This window comes from Phasianus colchicus, chromosome 13 (assembly GCF_987193195.1).
Source record: "Phasianus colchicus chromosome 13, bPhaCol1.hap1.1, whole genome shotgun sequence".
NCBI lineage: Eukaryota > Metazoa > Chordata > Aves > Galliformes > Phasianidae > Phasianus > Phasianus colchicus.
The window spans coordinates 20,238,517-20,254,619 of NC_143448.1; the positions used below are offsets into that span (position 1 = coordinate 20,238,517).

At 43.6% G+C, this 16,103-nt stretch overlaps 2 protein-coding genes across 2 annotated transcripts; one reads left to right on the forward strand and one right to left on the reverse strand.

Annotated features, from left to right (window-relative positions):
• Nucleotides 1-1,237: 1,237 nt before the first annotated feature.
• On the reverse strand, nucleotides 1,238-4,468 carry TERF2IP (TERF2 interacting protein). Its single transcript, XM_031615438.2, has 3 exons — nucleotides 3,754-4,468; nucleotides 3,589-3,665; nucleotides 1,238-3,027 (listed from the first exon to the last, which is right to left on the reverse strand). The coding sequence occupies exons 1-3, from the start codon at nucleotides 4,466-4,468 to the stop codon at nucleotides 2,590-2,592; spliced, it is 1,230 nt and encodes a 409-aa protein (XP_031471298.2). The 3' UTR covers nucleotides 1,238-2,589.
• Nucleotides 4,426-15,911, forward strand: KARS1 (lysyl-tRNA synthetase 1). Its single transcript, XM_031615432.2, has 14 exons — nucleotides 4,426-4,558; nucleotides 5,061-5,208; nucleotides 5,413-5,578; nucleotides 6,459-6,552; nucleotides 6,794-6,980; nucleotides 7,166-7,291; nucleotides 9,232-9,351; nucleotides 10,200-10,362; nucleotides 10,454-10,627; nucleotides 11,370-11,455; nucleotides 12,273-12,358; nucleotides 12,667-12,793; nucleotides 15,329-15,472; nucleotides 15,786-15,911. The coding sequence occupies exons 1-14, from the start codon at nucleotides 4,467-4,469 to the stop codon at nucleotides 15,870-15,872; spliced, it is 1,800 nt and encodes a 599-aa protein (XP_031471292.2). The 5' UTR covers nucleotides 4,426-4,466; the 3' UTR covers nucleotides 15,873-15,911.
• Nucleotides 15,912-16,103: the final 192 nt, after the last annotated feature.

A 16,103-nucleotide genomic window follows, 5' to 3' on the forward strand; every position in this document is an offset into this window, starting at 1 on the left:
GAAAAGTTCAATAATCAAAGGGGCACTTAAAAATAAGCTCCTTGCTATTCCTTCATGTTGCTCTTCAACCTAGCATATACAATCAGTTTTTCATTGGTAATTTCAGCTAAGAATGGCCAGAATTCATTCACTGTAGTTATGAAAGACTGGACTTCATTGATAATGATGAAAGGAAGTAAATGGGAAATATCCAAACTCTAGATAATAGTCTGCTGCAGAATGCTTAACTTCGAGGTTCTGGTACTTGCTTTGCTGCATTACTCGCTCTCCCAGCTTTATAAATGTAGCTGTTCCAGTTAAACAAGATAGGTGTGTATTTCTTTGGGCTACAAAGTGTTCCTGATATAAAAATCACAGGGCCTTAATACCACCTTAGAAAAATAAGCTGTCTCACAGCTGAGGAATCATAGCTGTATCCTTGGTAAAACCAAGTGGAGAAAGGGTTTCTGTCATGGAAGAAGGCAGAGACAAAATGATGTGAACCTGACCCACAATGGAGACATCTCCAGGTTCCATTAATGGAAAAGTGAAACAAAGAGACCTAGTGCCACACGCTCAAGCAAGAGTGCAGCTGGGACAAGCACTGCCTTTTAGAAGTTCAAAACAGAAGAGGGATACCTTGTATTAGCTCTGCTTTTTTTTTTTAGTTTTGTTTTGTCTTCTTAGTCAGTTCCTATACCTGAAGAATTCATCAAATATCTATTAAAATGTTAGCAGTGTTAGATGATGTCTTCACGTAGTTTTACAAAGGTAAAAGCACCTTATACAGACTTGGAAATTGGTAATGCAGGCATGATTAACTGCCCTGAAAAAGACAAGCTTATTCTCACAGGAAATGTCAACCAAGATAGGTAAAACTAGTTATAAAAAATACAGCAAGCCTTATGCCCCATCTTTTTTTGTGCTGCAGCCATGTAAGGTGTTACACATCTTCAGTTCTAGAACAGCTTTGATTCCACAAGATTATTTCATTGAACTCGTGCAAGCTGGAACTGGTGCTTCTGGTTAAGAGTCTTATGCTATTGAACTTGGACAGCAGCAGTCCTTGGATTTTGAATCCAGCTGCAGAAGATCTAGCAAACTATACTTATTATTTGCTATGGTATCTTCCAGTCTTTTCTTAAGATCTGTCAGGTCTTCCACATAAACCCCAAGGAACTAGTCAGAGCAACCGGAATGTGCCATATCACTCTCAACTATTCAGCAGAAATGACCTGTCCAATTAAACACCACAGTGTTAAAGTTCTGGCATTTATTTTGTTAACATTTGTCAATACTACAAGGCAGTCAGTTGGTGTTTCAAGACATCCATTTTCTGAAGCAGAAGTCTCAGTGCACGAAATTACCACTGACTTTCAAGATAACGTGGAATTCAGCTTAGACTTGGCAATTTCCAAATTCAGCTTAATCTTACTAAGTGTACTAGTGCAATAAGCAAAAATAGTAAATATAACTGTTACAAATATATAACAGTAATAGTAGAAAAATATCAATCTCTGCTTTTATAAGGCCATTTTACTTCACCAAAAGGATGACTGAATTCCAGACTTATAGGAGTTATAAACCACTAGTGACAAACTGTTGCTTTGAGTGGTTGTTCAAATAACATTTCAATAGAGTCCAGAGCACAATTTCAGGTTTAAATAACTGAATTTTTTAGATTGTGACCATATATTAGAAATTATTTTCTCACTCCTTCAAACAACACAGCTGATACTTTGAACACATTTTTTACTTCAAGTCTGAGATGGATGCTAAATTACTTCACCTAGATTGAGGAGTCTGGGACTCTTCAACCTGTAGCCAGGAAAGAGCTAATCATTGTTTTTGAAATCATAACACCAGATGACACATTTAATGCTATTAAGCAAATCCTGCAGTATTAGCACTGGAGAATACATATTAAAGTGGTAATAAAAATACCAGTGACTGCCTGCTGGCTTGAGAAATCACTGTAATATGATACTGATTACTACAATGTTCCAGAGAACATTTTTGGCCATTCCCAATCTCAACATTGATTCATTAGACCAAGTGCCTCAAATAAGTTCTTGCTTGAATGCTTTTGACCCTCTTTTTGGGCCACTAAATTTTCAGTGGTATCTTTGCCACATGTCAGCTACTAATCAAGGTCTATTAATAACAACAAAAAGATAATGAAAACAGCCAGCAGAGCAGGTTTAGATGACTGCCTGCAGTACTCTTAAATGACACATGAAACAGACAGCATACTAATAAAGCTTTAGAGAACTGAATAAGATTTAGCCAAGCCCATTCAAAATCCTTTGCATACAGCAAAGTACAAGTCAGACTGTCAAGAAAAATATAGTAGATATACAGTTTAAAATCAAATTTGCAGTGCGAAAACTTGATACTGGATAGGACCTCTCCACCATTTTCACTTCAGTATATTCTGAACACAGTACAACAACCTTTTATAAGCTTTATTTTAAAGCATTTCTGGAACTTTTAGAAATGCAAGTGTGATGGAAAATTCTAAAGTACTATTCTGAAGTGACTTAAAAAAAAAACAAACAAGCAAATTATTGCCACAGTCCTAGATCAGTCATTTCACTCTGCTTTCCTATTTTAACTTTTCCTAAATGCTACTCGCCTTGCTACATTTTCGGCTCCAAATTTTGCTATCAATTTACTTCTGACATCTTCATCATCCTTCTGCAATTCTAAGTCATCCTCTCTGCTCCACACAGGGTACCCATCCAGGCGCTGCCCTGCATGCAAATAGTATGAAGTAGCCTCCACTTCACCACTGTTTTTCAGAAAGGCCTGTGTAACAGTGAGCAGGTCCATGTGGAACTCCTCCGCGAAGTGCTGAATAATTTGTGCTGCTTCTTTAGCCTTGCTGGAATCAGGGCATACATTTGTTCGTTTATTTTCTCCTTGAGCAGCAGGGAGAGCACAGTTCCCCAGTCCAGTTTTCAAGCCAGATGCTGTGTCACCTGGAAGCATTCCTTCTCCATTTTGCATAGGAAGTTCATCTGGAGTGTCTGTGGTGTCACTTCCTGACTACAAGTAAGAAGAGACATCAGTTAGATATGGGTGCTTTTGGCAAGCTTCTTTTTATTCCTGCTTTACTGCAAACACTGTCTTTCACCATGACTTTCAATGCGGTATAAGGTAATTACGAGGCACAGCAAAATTCAGTAACTGAAGTGAAGCAATACATTAACAAGGTTCTGCAAGAGGATATAAAAACATCAAATATGAAGCAGTATTTGAACAACTTGAGTATAAAAAAAATACTTAAACATTTTATGCCCAAAGTGAAAGCTGCCAATACAGCTTTTAACACGCAACGGCACATCAGGTTATTTTCCTCAAGTAACTTTGAGTAAGGAATTAAACTGAGCACATCCCCCTCTTCCACACGCTGCGCTGAGGCACCGACCTCCACATACAGTGCATTTCACGGCTTACACGAAGCTTCCGCTTCGCTAGAGCAGGAAGGCCACCACGGGACAAAATAATTCAGAAGCGTACTGCGTATCGGTTCACAGTTATGTCGCGGCACCCAGGAAGGACCTCTGTCACCATCCCACTCGGCACCGCCGCTCCACGCCGGCTTACCTCGGAGCTCTCGAACTCCCGATTCGCTGCCTCGAAAATGCCCATCGGCGCCGCGGCCTCCTCCGTCCGCTGGGGCTCTGCGGGAAGAGGCGCGCACAGCGTCGAACCGCAGCGGCACGCGGCGCCTCGCCCGCCCCCCCGGCCCGGCCCCCGCCCGCAGCTCACCCCGGTGCAGCGGCCGCAGGTGCCGCAGGTAGCGGTCGCGCATGGCCTGCCAGCTGTGCCGCGTCAGACCAGCGCACTCCAGTTCCTTCCAGAGCGCCGTGCCGCTCACCCGCGCCCCGCTCCGCTCGCGCACGGCCCGCAGCAGCGCCGCGTCCTCCGCCTCGGTGAAGGGCAGGCGGCCGCGCGGAGAGGCGGCGAGCGGCGCGGGGCCGCTGTGCCAGTAGCGGTCCAGCGGCAGCCTCCGCTGGCTCTCCACGCACGCTCTCACGTACTCGGTGGAGACAGCCCCGTCGGGCGCCGGCTCCCCGGGCTGCGCCAGGTGCACGGCGCCCGGCTCCTGCACGCGGCACAGCCCCGCGCCCCCTGCCAGCAGCAGCGGCGCCAGGCGCAGCTTGGCCAACCCGGGCCGTATGTAGAAGCGCATGGGGGTGCCGTCCTCCCAGACGAACACTTTCCGCGGGGGCGCCGCCATTTCCGCGCTCTGCACGCAGGCGCACCGGTGCCGGAAGCGCGGGACGGAGCCGAGAAGATGGCGGCCGCGGCGGAGCGGGAGGTCGATCCGGCGGACTCCGAGTCGCGCCTCAGCAAAAAGTGAGGGTGGGCGGGCCGGCGGGGCTGGGGAGGAGTGAAAGGGCGAGGCAGGGCAGGTGAGGCGAAGCGAACGTCTGGCTGACCGGGGCGCGGAACCGCCCGACCATCCGTCGGAGCGCGCCATGCTGAGCCCTCCTGCTGTGCGGCTCTTCGGCTGGGCCCCGAGGGCCGCGCCCGCGCTCCGCTGGTGCCGGGTACCTCGTGGCCGAAGCAGGTCGGTGCTCGGCGGTCCGGCTGCCCCCGCCTCTTTTCTTCGTGAAGTCCTGAGCGGCAGAGCCGGGGCTGTGGATGCCTGCGGGACGTGGGGCGGGGTGGGCCGTGAAGGCGGCTTCGTGCGTCTCGGCGGCGCCTGGCTTCCTGCGGGGCGAGGGCGCGCTCCTTCAGTGGGCGCTGCGTGGGGCGGCCGTGCTCCGTTACCGCTCGTGGGAAGGAGGGCCCTGCGGACGTCCGTCGGCACACGGGGGCACTCTCTCCAGATTTGTTCACACGGTGTCCAACGAGGCTTTAGTTTTTTCTGACTATTTGTATCTTTTAGAGAATAGATTGAGAAGTCAAAAAAGGTAACTCTTAAACGTGCTTAAGCGTTGCTTTGTTTTCTTGCAGAGCAGGGGGGATGACAGGGTTGTTTGTACAGCCAGTTCTTGTCAGTCTTGCTGCATGCTCTCCTACAGAAGTATCGGGGTGTGCGCTGCATCTGCTTTCTTTTTATTTTACAGTGAACTGAAAAGACGCCTGAAGGCTGAGAGAAAAATTGCTGAAAAGGAGGCAAAACATAAAGAACTAAGTGAAAAGCATCCAAGTAAACCTTTGGCTGCTGATTCAGAGAATAACATTGGTGCCGATGAGGAAAGCTTGGATCCAAATGTAAGAGTGGCCACATGCTTAATACTGTTCTGAAAAGAAATATTACTGATTTATATTTGATTTTTATTCAGAGTGAAGTAAGTAGTTAAAATAGAGAGTGACCTACATATTCCTAAATCAGAGCAGTTGTGTTTTAATGTGTAATCTGTGTAATACTTTGAAATTCAAACAAAGTCATTCGGTTTTGTTTGTTTCCTGTGGCAGCAATATTACAAGATCCGTAGTCACGCAATCCAGCAGCTGAAGGGCACCAATGAAGATCCCTACCCCCACAAGTTCCATGTGGACTTATCTCTCTCAGATTTTATAGGGAGGTACAGTCACTTGCAGCCGGGAGATCACTTGACAGACATCACAGTGAGAGTGGCAGGTAAGATATAATCTAAGATGCAGGAAGATGGTCTGTTGCTTTGCAGAGCCAAGTTCTAGCTGATTTTAGAGATGTGATGGTCTCTTTTCAAATTTTGCTGATCTTGCTGCTCCTCTTGGGCTTGAAGCTAAGTCTGAAGCAGTTTTGGACTATTCAATATAAGACCTTTCAGACTGAGCAGACTGCAACGTTCCTTATAAGCAGAAGATCAGATAGTGATTTGGTCTTCAGGACCCCCAAAGCTCATGTGAACTCTTATGCAGTCTTAGTAGTTTTGAGGCTTTAACTGTCCTTCTTTCACACTTAATGATCAGTGCAGGGCTGATGACTTTTTCTCCAAGTGGTAATGTTGTGGCTTTTGCTCCTGTGTCATAGAATCATACAATGAATTGTAGGATGGTTTGGGCTGGAAGGGACCTTTAGGTTGGAACCTAACCTGGTTCCAGCCCCCTGCTGGAAGCAGGGATGCCTCCTTCTAGACAAGGTAGCTCACAGCGCCATCCTGCCTGCCCTTGAATTCTTCCAGGATGGAGCATGCACAGCCTCACTGGGCAACCTGTTCCAGTGTCTCACCACCCTCAAGTCAGGAATTTTTTCTTACTATCTAGTCAACTCTCCTCCAGTTTAAAACCATTTCTCCTTGTCTGATTGCTACCTGCCCTTATATAAAGTCCCTTCCCAACTTTCCTGTAGGCCCCTTTCAGTTACTGGAAGGCCACTCCTTGGAGCCTTTTGTTCTCTAGGCTGAAGACCCCCAGCTCTCTTAGCCTGTCCTTATAGAGGAGGTGTTCCAGCCCTCTGATCATCTTTGTGTCCTGCTCCAACAGCTGCGTCCTTTTAGGGACATGTTTCCCAATGACTGCATTCTTTTGCTGCTTAGGTCGTATCCATGCAAAGCGTGCCTCTGGAGGGAAACTGATTTTCTATGATCTTCGTGGTGAAGGAGTCAAGTTGCAGGTCATGGCGAATTCCAGGCGAGTAAAAGTATTCCTATTAGCATTCTAAACTGAACTGCATTCTAGGACTTAGAAGATCTGTATTTTCATCTCTGTTCCAGTAGGGATTGGCTTGGGCAGTAATGTTTTGTTTTGGATGTTGTCAGTCATTGGCTTCCCTCTTACCTTCTTTAAGAATTTAGCTTGAGAAGAGATGTGTAAGACAACTGGAACGTTAAATTTTAAGCAAAATTGCTTATGCTGAATTTTGTAATTACAGGCTTTACAAGTCTGAGGAAGAATATTTCCGTATTAACAACAAATTGCGTCGTGGGGACATTATTGGTGTAGTGGGGAATCCTGGGAAAACAAAGAAGGGAGAACTGAGTATTATTCCTTATGAAGTAACTCTTTTATCTCCATGCCTACACATGTTGCCTCATCTTCACTTTGGCCTCAAAGATAAGGTACCTGTCATACTTGCCACATTTGGAGGTGATTTGACAGATAGTTTTGATTGAATGATCTTTTATATTTGCTAATGATATTAGAGAGCAAAGAACTATTCATCTTGTTTTGTTTTGGTAATCTTCAGTTTGGTTTTTTTTGGCAGTCCGTTTTCTCTACCTTGTTCTAAAGATATTTCTTTCAGGAAACTAGATATCGACAGAGATATTTGGATTTAATTCTTAATGATTATGTGAGGCAGAAATTTATAACCCGTGCAAAGATTGTGACATATATTCGGAGCTTTCTGGACGAATTGGGCTTCCTTGAGGTAAGACTTCCTTGTTATTTCTGTCTGCGTAACAAACGTATTTGGAGCTTCTCAGTTTCAGGGATACTTTTGTATTCAAGTTCACCTACCAAATTTTTCTGAAGTGAGAGTAATTATCTCAGCACGGTGTATTTTATTAATTTACAGTAATGCAATCTGGAGAGTTTTTTTTCTTGCTGTTGTTTTTTTTTTGCTTTTTTTTTTTTAAGTTATAGACATATAGTTGCTCAATTTTTAGAAAAATACTGCCATGCTCTCATGAGTATTGTATTATATTCTTCAATTTATTGTCAGGGCTTGTTACTTTGCAGTCAGTTCAGTCCTCTGAAGTTAAACTGTATTTGTGATTCTGGTACTGTCTGGGATGCTGCCTAGGCAGAAAAGAGAGCTCCTTTGGAACTTAGGCAGAAAAAAAAGTATGGACTTTGGAATCAAGGTCGGACTGCACAGGAAGACTGCAGTTCACTATTGCAGGGAGAAAATTTCTGTGACCACACATCATCTGATGCTGGCCAGTACTGTGCTGAATAACAAAGACAGCTTTTTCAGGTGTTAACGGCAAGAGAAGTTTTAAAGAAAACACTGATCTGTTACTTACTGAGGCTGGTTATCTCACAGATTGGGTTGATGATAAAGCAGAGATATTAAATGTCTTGTTTCTTTATCCCTGTCTCTAAACACCAGTGATGGTCCCTGGGACTCCTGGAATGCAGGGTTGGAGGACCATGTATGGTGATGTGCTAAGCTCCCAGTTGATGTTGATTTGGGATGGACTTTGCTTTTGTAGTTGTGGTCTCCAAGGCTCAGTGGGTTTCTCCCCAGAGTACTGAAAGAGTTGGCCAATGTTGTTGTGAGATCTCTCAGTTATTTATCAAAGGTCCCAGTTGATTGGAAGTTAGTAAATGTTATTCTGAATTCCAAGAAGGGCGAGAAAGTAGGCCCTGCTAATTACAGGCCTTTCAGAGTCTTGTCTTTGATGCCTAATAAACTTACGGTGAAGGTTACTCAGCAAGTTGCTGAAAAATATTTGAAACGCTGTGCAGTCATCAGTCAAAATGAACATGGGTTTATGAGTGGAAGGCCGCACTTCACTAATTTATTATCCTTTCATGACATTGCCTAATAGACAAAGTGAAAGCAATAGATGCAATAAAAATTCTGGTACTGTGTCTCTCTGTATCCTTCCAGACAAAATGTATCCTTCTAGACAAAGTCACTCACAAGGTGATGAGTGAATAGTTTTCTGAAAGGTTGGGCTCAAAGAGGTGTAGTAAATGGGATAACGTCAGGTTGGCAGCCTGTCACTAGTGGTATTTCCAAGGGCTTAGCTTTAGGGCCAGTTATCTTCAATACTTTTATCAATGATCTGGACACAAGAGTTAAGTACTCCTTCATTCCCTTTGAGAGTGGAGGAAGCCTTACAGAGTGAGCTTAAAGCTGTGTTGAGGGAGGTTCAGATTCGCTATTAGGAAAAAATTACTTGCTACAACATAGGTCAGGCACTGGAACAGGCACCGCAGTAAAGCAGTCATGTCCCCAAGTTTTCCTGTGTTCAAGAAACATTTGAACTGTGCTCTTAGATATATGGAGTAACTCTTAGATTGCCACCTGTGGAGTTAGGGGTTGGACTCAATAGTTCTCCTGGTCCCTTCCGTATTATGATGTTCTATAATTCAGAATAGCTTAAGTGACTTGTCTTTATTTTCTGCGTGGGAGAAGTGGCCTTCAGAATTGTTTTCATACACTAATATGTCAAAGAATAAATGAAATGCAGAAAATTTTCATTAGAATTAGTTGTGATTGGTTGGTTTGCTTGTATTATAGAGTTCTAGTGTAGAAACAGAAATGGCCTAAGGATGAAAGCAGGGCATTTATTGAGGGAGAAGACTGGAAACATTTATGCCAGTGTTAATGTTCTTTATTTTGTTGTTATTTTACAGATTGAAACTCCTATGATGAATATAATTCCAGGTGGAGCTATGGCAAAACCTTTTATCACATACCACAATGAGCTGGATATGAAGTTGTATATGAGAATCGCTCCGGAGCTTTACCATAAAGTAAAATACAAGCCTTTTGTGGTTAAACCCATATTCTCCAAATTGTTGTGATTTCACACGATCACTGAATGGTTGAGGTTGGAAGGGGCTTCTGGAGGTCATCTGGCTCAAACACCGTATTGAAGGAGGGTCCCTTGCTGCAGGTTACCCAGAACTGTATCCAAATTGCTTCTGAATATATCCACAGAGGGAGACTCCACAACTTTTGACAGCAACCTTTGCCACTCTTTAGTCACCCACACAGTACAGAATAGTTTCTGATGTTCAGATTAAATATGCTGTGTTTTTGTTTGTGCCCACTGCCTCTTCATGTCACTAGGTATCACTGAAATGAGGTTGGCTCAATCTTCAAGCTATTCCTTCAGGTATTTACGTACATTGATAAGATTTCCCCTGGAGCATTCTCTTCTCTAGTCTGTACAGTCTCTGATCTCTCAGCTTTTTCTCGCTGGAGAAGCGTTCTAGTCAGTCATTCATCTTTGTGGCACTGATCTGTCTCTGGTGTGACCATGTCTCTCTTTTACAGAGGAGTCCAAACTGATCATAGTACCTGTGATGTTACCCTACCAGCACTGAGTGGAGGGGAAGAATGATCTCCTTTGACCTGCTAGCAATACTTTGCCTAATGCAGACAATAGTATGTTAGCCTTCTTAGCAGCAAGGGCACTTCTCATTCCAAAAAAAAAAAAAGCGTAACTGAAGAGAGGATTATTCCTGCACGACAGTGGACTCGGAATGGCATTAACAGAACTAAACTTGAATCAGATTTGTCAGATGATGCAGTGGTTATGAGCTCTTTCCTGTTCCTTTGACAATGTTAGTATTTATTTGCATTTCCTTCTGTTTAGATGTTGGTGGTTGGAGGTCTGGACAGAGTATATGAAATTGGACGTCAGTTCCGGAATGAAGGAATTGATTTAACTCACAACCCTGAGTTCACAACTTGTGAATTCTACATGGCTTATGCAGACTACCATGATTTGATGGAAATCACAGAGAAATTGCTTTCAGGTTACTTATGCATTACTAATTAAAAAAGAGTAAGAATCTCCAAAAATAATTGCATATTATGTTCCATATAACTTCAGCTTCCTCTTAATAGGGATGGTGAAGCACATTACTGGAAGTTACAAGATCACTTACCATCCAGATGGTCAAGATGGACAGGCCTATGAGGTGGATTTTACCCCTCCCTTCCGGCGCATTAGTATGGTGGATGAACTGGAAAAGACTTTAGGAGTGGAATTTCCATCAACTGAGTCTTTTGAAACTGAAGGTTAGATGTAGATTATGGATGTCTTAATTCTTTCTTAGGAAAAAGGGAGTAAAGATCTGAAGCCCTTAGTCTGCAGTCCACCAGCTACTTTCTCGTGGTGGCATCAGTACGTGGAATTGCCTTTCTCCAGCATTGTCTTAAAAAAAAAAAAAAAAAAAAAAAAGTACAGAAAGAAGTGAAGCCTTCTTGCCATGCAGTGCTTCGTAAGATCTGACTGTCTTGCCTCCTTATTTGTGGAGTATATGTAACACCATATACTCAGGAGGCACAATCTGAAGAGTTTTTGATCTGTTGAAGGGGCACAGCTTTTTATTTCTTATTTATTCTGTCTTTTGTGCAGTTGAGTCTCCATGTCTGTGATGATAGGTTAGGAATAAGATTATTTTTGGATTTTTAGAAAATGTGTGTATCTACTGCTTAATTCTTGGAATTCACAATTAAGGAAATACATTAGTGCACTTTTTAGTAATTTTTCTAATATCTGGCAGTAATAATGTTGGATTGTATAACTTGTCCAGGTTTCTAAAATGCAAAATAACTTTTTTAATGTAAACTGATGAGAAACAGATACCACTTTCATAGTGTTTGAAACTGACATTTAAGCTAATGTTTTCCATTATGATTTCTGCTATTAATGTTTCCACTATTAAGATCTTGAGAATCACTCTAAGACATTGAAGCTTGCAGAAATAAAAGATATGGCTACCGGCGTGGCTCTTACGGTTTTTGTCTACAATTGCAGAAACTCGAAAGTTCTTTGATGATCTTTGTGCAGTGAAAAATGTGGAGTGTCCACCTCCTAGAACAACAGCCAGGCTTCTTGACAAAGTAAGTAAAGTTGGTTTGTTGGTTGGTTGGTTGGTTTTTGTTCTTCTTGTTTTTGTATTGCTGTCATCTTTGAGGATCTGTCTGTAGAAATACCTGGACCAGGCTCTGAGCAACTTGATCCATCTTGCAGGAAAGTTGGACAAATGACTTTTATAAAAGTCCTTTTCAATTGAAATGATTCTGATTTAATAGAAGTCTCTTCAGAGCAAGTTCAGCTGCATGTGAGAAAACACTGATGTGCACTTAGGCTATTTCTCCATGACAACGGGAAACCTCACGGTGTCAAAATTTTGTCATGTTCAATAAAATGTTGTTGACTGATACATGCTTAGTATGAGAAAATTTTAGTGTGAAAAGTGATCTTTTAGGCCCAAACCAGATCTACTTTATCGTAATTATGTCAACTTTGTTCAAGAGAACTGTGTGTTTGTATGTGCCTTACTGAATGTTAGATTCCCATATCTTTTGTTTTTTTTTAAATCAATGGCATTTGCTGCTGCTTTTTCTGCTGCTTTTCTCATTGTCCTGTGCTATGACATCCAAATTAAATTGTTACTATTTTTTTAGCTGGTTTTGCAATTTTGTTTTTCTTATCCAATTGGGATACATGTTTTCTGTTAAAGAAGACATTACTGTGATTACTAAAGCTTTTTCTTTTCATGGTTTGCTAAACGGATTCAAACTATTTCATGGTTTGCATTAATTACTAAAGCTTTTCGCTTCTTCTATACTGAAGAAAAGGAAGTAGGATGTTTGGGGAAGGTAGTGTTGGGAAGTGATACTGTACTTTACATGTGTTTTGCTTTTGTTTTCCCAGTTAGTTGGTGAATTTCTCGAAGTCACTTGTATCAACCCAACTTTCATCTGTGATCATCCACAGATCATGAGTCCTCTAGCCAAATGGTAAGGGTATGATACGCAGTCATAATGTAACTCTTTTAAGTCCTTCAATCCTACTTAATTTAAAAACAAGCAACAAAAACAAAAACTGGAGGTACTGATGTTACATGCTAGTTAAATACTATTCTGACACAAGTCTATATATTAATCTTGGTTCCTGAGATGTGAAGCCCAGCATCCAGAGGAGAGGTGTGCTCATGCTGAGTACTTTAGACAGCTGTTGCTGCCAAATATGGGTAATGCACCTGGAGAAATGTACATGCCCTTTCAGTCCTGTAAATCCTTGTGGTTGATTTGTCATTTTCACATAGGCATCGTGTTTGTCGGGGACTAACAGAACGCTTTGAGCTCTTTGTGATGAAGAAGGAAGTGTGTAATGCATACACAGAACTGAATGATCCTTTCCAGCAGCGGCAGCTTTTTGAAGACCAGGCCAAGGTAGGGTGTTTCCCTAATCAATGGGAATCAATGATTTAGGTATGTATAAAAAGTATTTTCAAATCTGTCACTAGTCCCTACTGATGAAAAGGGTTATGATTACACAGAGTGAGCGTTCCTCACTCAAGTGAAAGCCTGTTGTTAAAACTTGTTTACCTTACAGGAAAGTTCCTTTATAAGAAAGCAAGTCTAACCTCTGCTGTTGAGTAATACATCTAGGTTTTGGAATATCTTTATCTTCAGTAAAGCATTTGATGCTGCTAAACTGAGGAACTGTGGTCTGAACAATCGGACACTGAGGTGGACTGAACTGGCTGAAGGAAAGAAACCAGAGAGTTGTGGTCAATGGGACAGAGTCTAGTTGGAGGCCTGTATCTAGTCCCTCAAGAGTCAGTACTGGGTCAATACTGGGACCAGTACTATTCATTAGTGACTTGGGTGAGTGAATAGAGTGCGCTGTCAGCAAGTTTGCTGATGACACAAAACTGGGAGGAGTGGCTGAATGCCAGAAGGCTGTGATGCCAGTCAGTGAGACCTAGACAGGCTGGAGAGTTGATCAGGGAGAAATTAGTGAAATATAAGATAGGCAAGTGTAGAGTCTTGCATCTGGACAAGAACAACCCTATGTACCAGTATAGGTTGGACTGATGTGTTGGAGAGCAGCATATAGGGAAAATGGGTCTAGCACTGTGCCCTTGTGGCCAAGAAGGCTAATGGCATCCTGGGTTTTATTAGAAGGGCTGTGGGGTTAGTAGAGCAAGAGAGGTTCTCCTCCCCCTCTACTCTACCCTGGTGAGACTGCATCTACAATATTGTGTCCAGTTCTGGGCTCTTCAGTTCAAGAAGGACAGGGTACTGCTTAAGAGAGTCCAGTGCAGAGCCACAAAGGTGGTTAAGGCAGTGGAACATCTCCCTTATTAGGAGAGGCTGAGGGAGCTGGATCTTTGTAGCTTGAAGGAGACTGAGGGGTCAACTCATTAATGCTTATAAATATGTAAAGGGTGAGTGTCAGGAGGATGGAGCCAGGCTCTTCTCAGTGACATTCAGTGATAGGACAAGGGGCAACGGGTGCAAGCTAGAACATAGGAGGTTCCACATAAATATGAGAAAAACAGTCTTTACAGTAAAAGTAACAGGACACTGGAATGGGCTGCCAGAGAGATTGTGAGGTCTCCTTCTCTGGAGACATTCAAAACCCACCTGGACACATTCCTGTGTAAAACTGGTCTAGGTGTTCCTGCTCCAGCAGAGGGATTGGACTAGATGATTTTTTTTATGTCCCTTCCAATACCTGACATTCTGTGATTCTGTGATTTCCCCCCTTTTTTTTTTTAACCTGCAATACTGATCTGAAAAAAGCAGATATATAGTTTTATCTGTCTTCCTCATATTGAAATTCAGTTATTTTTCCACAACAAAGCCTTTGTGTAATCATACAACACGATACTTCCAGCTTCTTAAATAATTTTCCATGTCCAGTAAGAGTTTGAGTGGAATGACATATCTCATTTTCAGAACTGAATTCTTTTAAATTGGTTCACATAATAGAGCTGCATATTGGAAACTATTAGGCCAACAAATTTATAGAACTAGATGTCTGTACTGATTTTGTTATTAATTACATATGCATACACATGGACACGTGTGTGCACGTGTGCTTGAGGTCAGATGGTACAGTCTGCAGAAGGAGTTCCTGTTCTTCCTATTCTTTCTGATGGCTTTGCAATACCCAAGAAGATTAAACAATTGTCAAACCCAGGAAAATACAATTATGTTAAATAACTTCATAGTAAATTTCAGAATGCTGTGTGCATGTTTGCTGCGCTTGTCTCTTTATAATTACGACCAGTCTTTGTAGCCGTTTGGTTGTGTGTTATGGAATGAAAATATAATGTTAAGGCAGAAATCGAGCTGAAGAGTGTCAGTTCATATTTTAGGATTTCAAACTCAGAGTAGTTTGCTTTAAAACTTCTGCAGAATCTTGAAACTATGTGAGCCAAAATGTTTGTTGTTTCAATAGTTACATGCTTGGAGGCTGTCAGAGTAAGTTTACGTAAGAAGCAGCAGTTAACATCCCAGTGTTGTGGGGTTTTAATCTTGAAGGAAAACAAACAATCACTTAATTTTGTTTCATGAAACAAAGCAGTAATTCCAATGACTCTGGTCCTTAACTGTTTCTGTAAACATAAAAGGGGGACTGAGAAGCAATGAAGAGATTGAGAAATATTTGAAAGCAATTAATTGCACTGTGGTCTGCTATCATATATCTCCAGATACAGCTTTCACTACAGTCAGGAGGCTGACCCTGGAAAAGAAACTTCTGGGTCACAAGGGAACTGAACTGAGGGTTGATTTGGAAACGTGTACAGGGCACCTCCACAACTTCACAGGTGTGATTCCTTTGTCACTGACTTGTGTGGCTGTAGAGGACTTAGCAGCCACGTCACTGATGGAACCACAAACATATTCCTCCTTTCTGGTAGGAGCTATCCTAGCTCTGTGCAGACACCCCTTACTGCTTGTCTTCTCATTTAGGCAAAAGCTGCGGGTGACGATGAAGCCATGTTTATTGATGAAAACTTCTGCACTGCACTGGAGTATGGCCTTCCCCCTACAGCCGGTTGGGGCATGGGAATCGATCGCTTCACCATGTTCCTTACTGATTCCAGTAACATCAAGGTAAGTATTAGAAGTGGCAGTGCCTGCTGCTGGCTGCATCAGAGAATAGGAATGAGGTTCCGTAACAACGCAAAACAGCAGGGCTTACAGCCGTTTATAACGCTGTACGGCTCAGCGTTCCGCCTCAGCACAGCCGGCCCTGCTGCCCCCCCCCCCCGCACGCTCCGCGCCAGCCGTAGGCGCGGCGCCGTGCCCCCGCTCCGCCCGCGTGCCGTGCCTGGCGCAGGGCGGGGCGGAGCAGTGGCGGTCTCGCGAGACTTGTGCGCGGCCGCGCTCCGCTGCCGGCGATCAGACCTCGTGTCCGTTTTCGCAGGAGGTGCTGCTGTTCCCAGCGATGAAGCCGGAGGACAAGAAGAAGGAGGGACAGCCCGAGCAGCCGGCCGAAGGCACCTCTGTGTGAAGCCCGGGGCGGGCCATGAATAAACGCAGCGGTGTCCGCCGTGTGCCTGTTTCTTCGTGCGCCTGCGCGAGAGTTGCTTCTCCCGGCGGGCCGCGCGGGCGGGGCGGGGCTGCGGAGCGCGGCGCGGCCTCGGCTGCGTTCGGCGGGAGGTGGCGGCGCGGTGCTGTGCGCTGCGCAGCCCGGGGCGTCCGCGCCGTTGGCTGGGGGTGGGGGTTCGGAGCTGCCGTCGGG

Excerpts from the sequence above, each read along its gene's own strand:
- TERF2IP (XM_031615438.2), bottom strand. The coding sequence starts at position 4,468 with ATGGCGCGCTCCGACGGATGGTCGGGCGGTTCCGCGCCCCGGTCAGCC. Across the intron at positions 3,666-3,753 it reads CCTGCGGCCGCTGCACCGGG|AGCCCCAGCGGACGGAGGAG; the intron begins GTGAGCTGCGGG and ends CTCTTCCCGCAG. Across the intron at positions 3,028-3,588 it reads GGGAGTTCGAGAGCTCCGAG|TCAGGAAGTGACACCACAGA; the intron begins GTAAGCCGGCGT and ends TCTTACTTGTAG.
- KARS1 (XM_031615432.2), top strand. The coding sequence starts at position 4,467 with ATGCTGAGCCCTCCTGCTGTGCGGCTCTTCGGCTGGGCCCCGAGGGCC. Across the intron at positions 6,553-6,793 it reads CAGGTCATGGCGAATTCCAG|GCTTTACAAGTCTGAGGAAG; the intron begins GCGAGTAAAAGT and ends TTGTAATTACAG. Across the intron at positions 10,363-10,453 it reads CACAGAGAAATTGCTTTCAG|GGATGGTGAAGCACATTACT; the intron begins GTTACTTATGCA and ends TCCTCTTAATAG.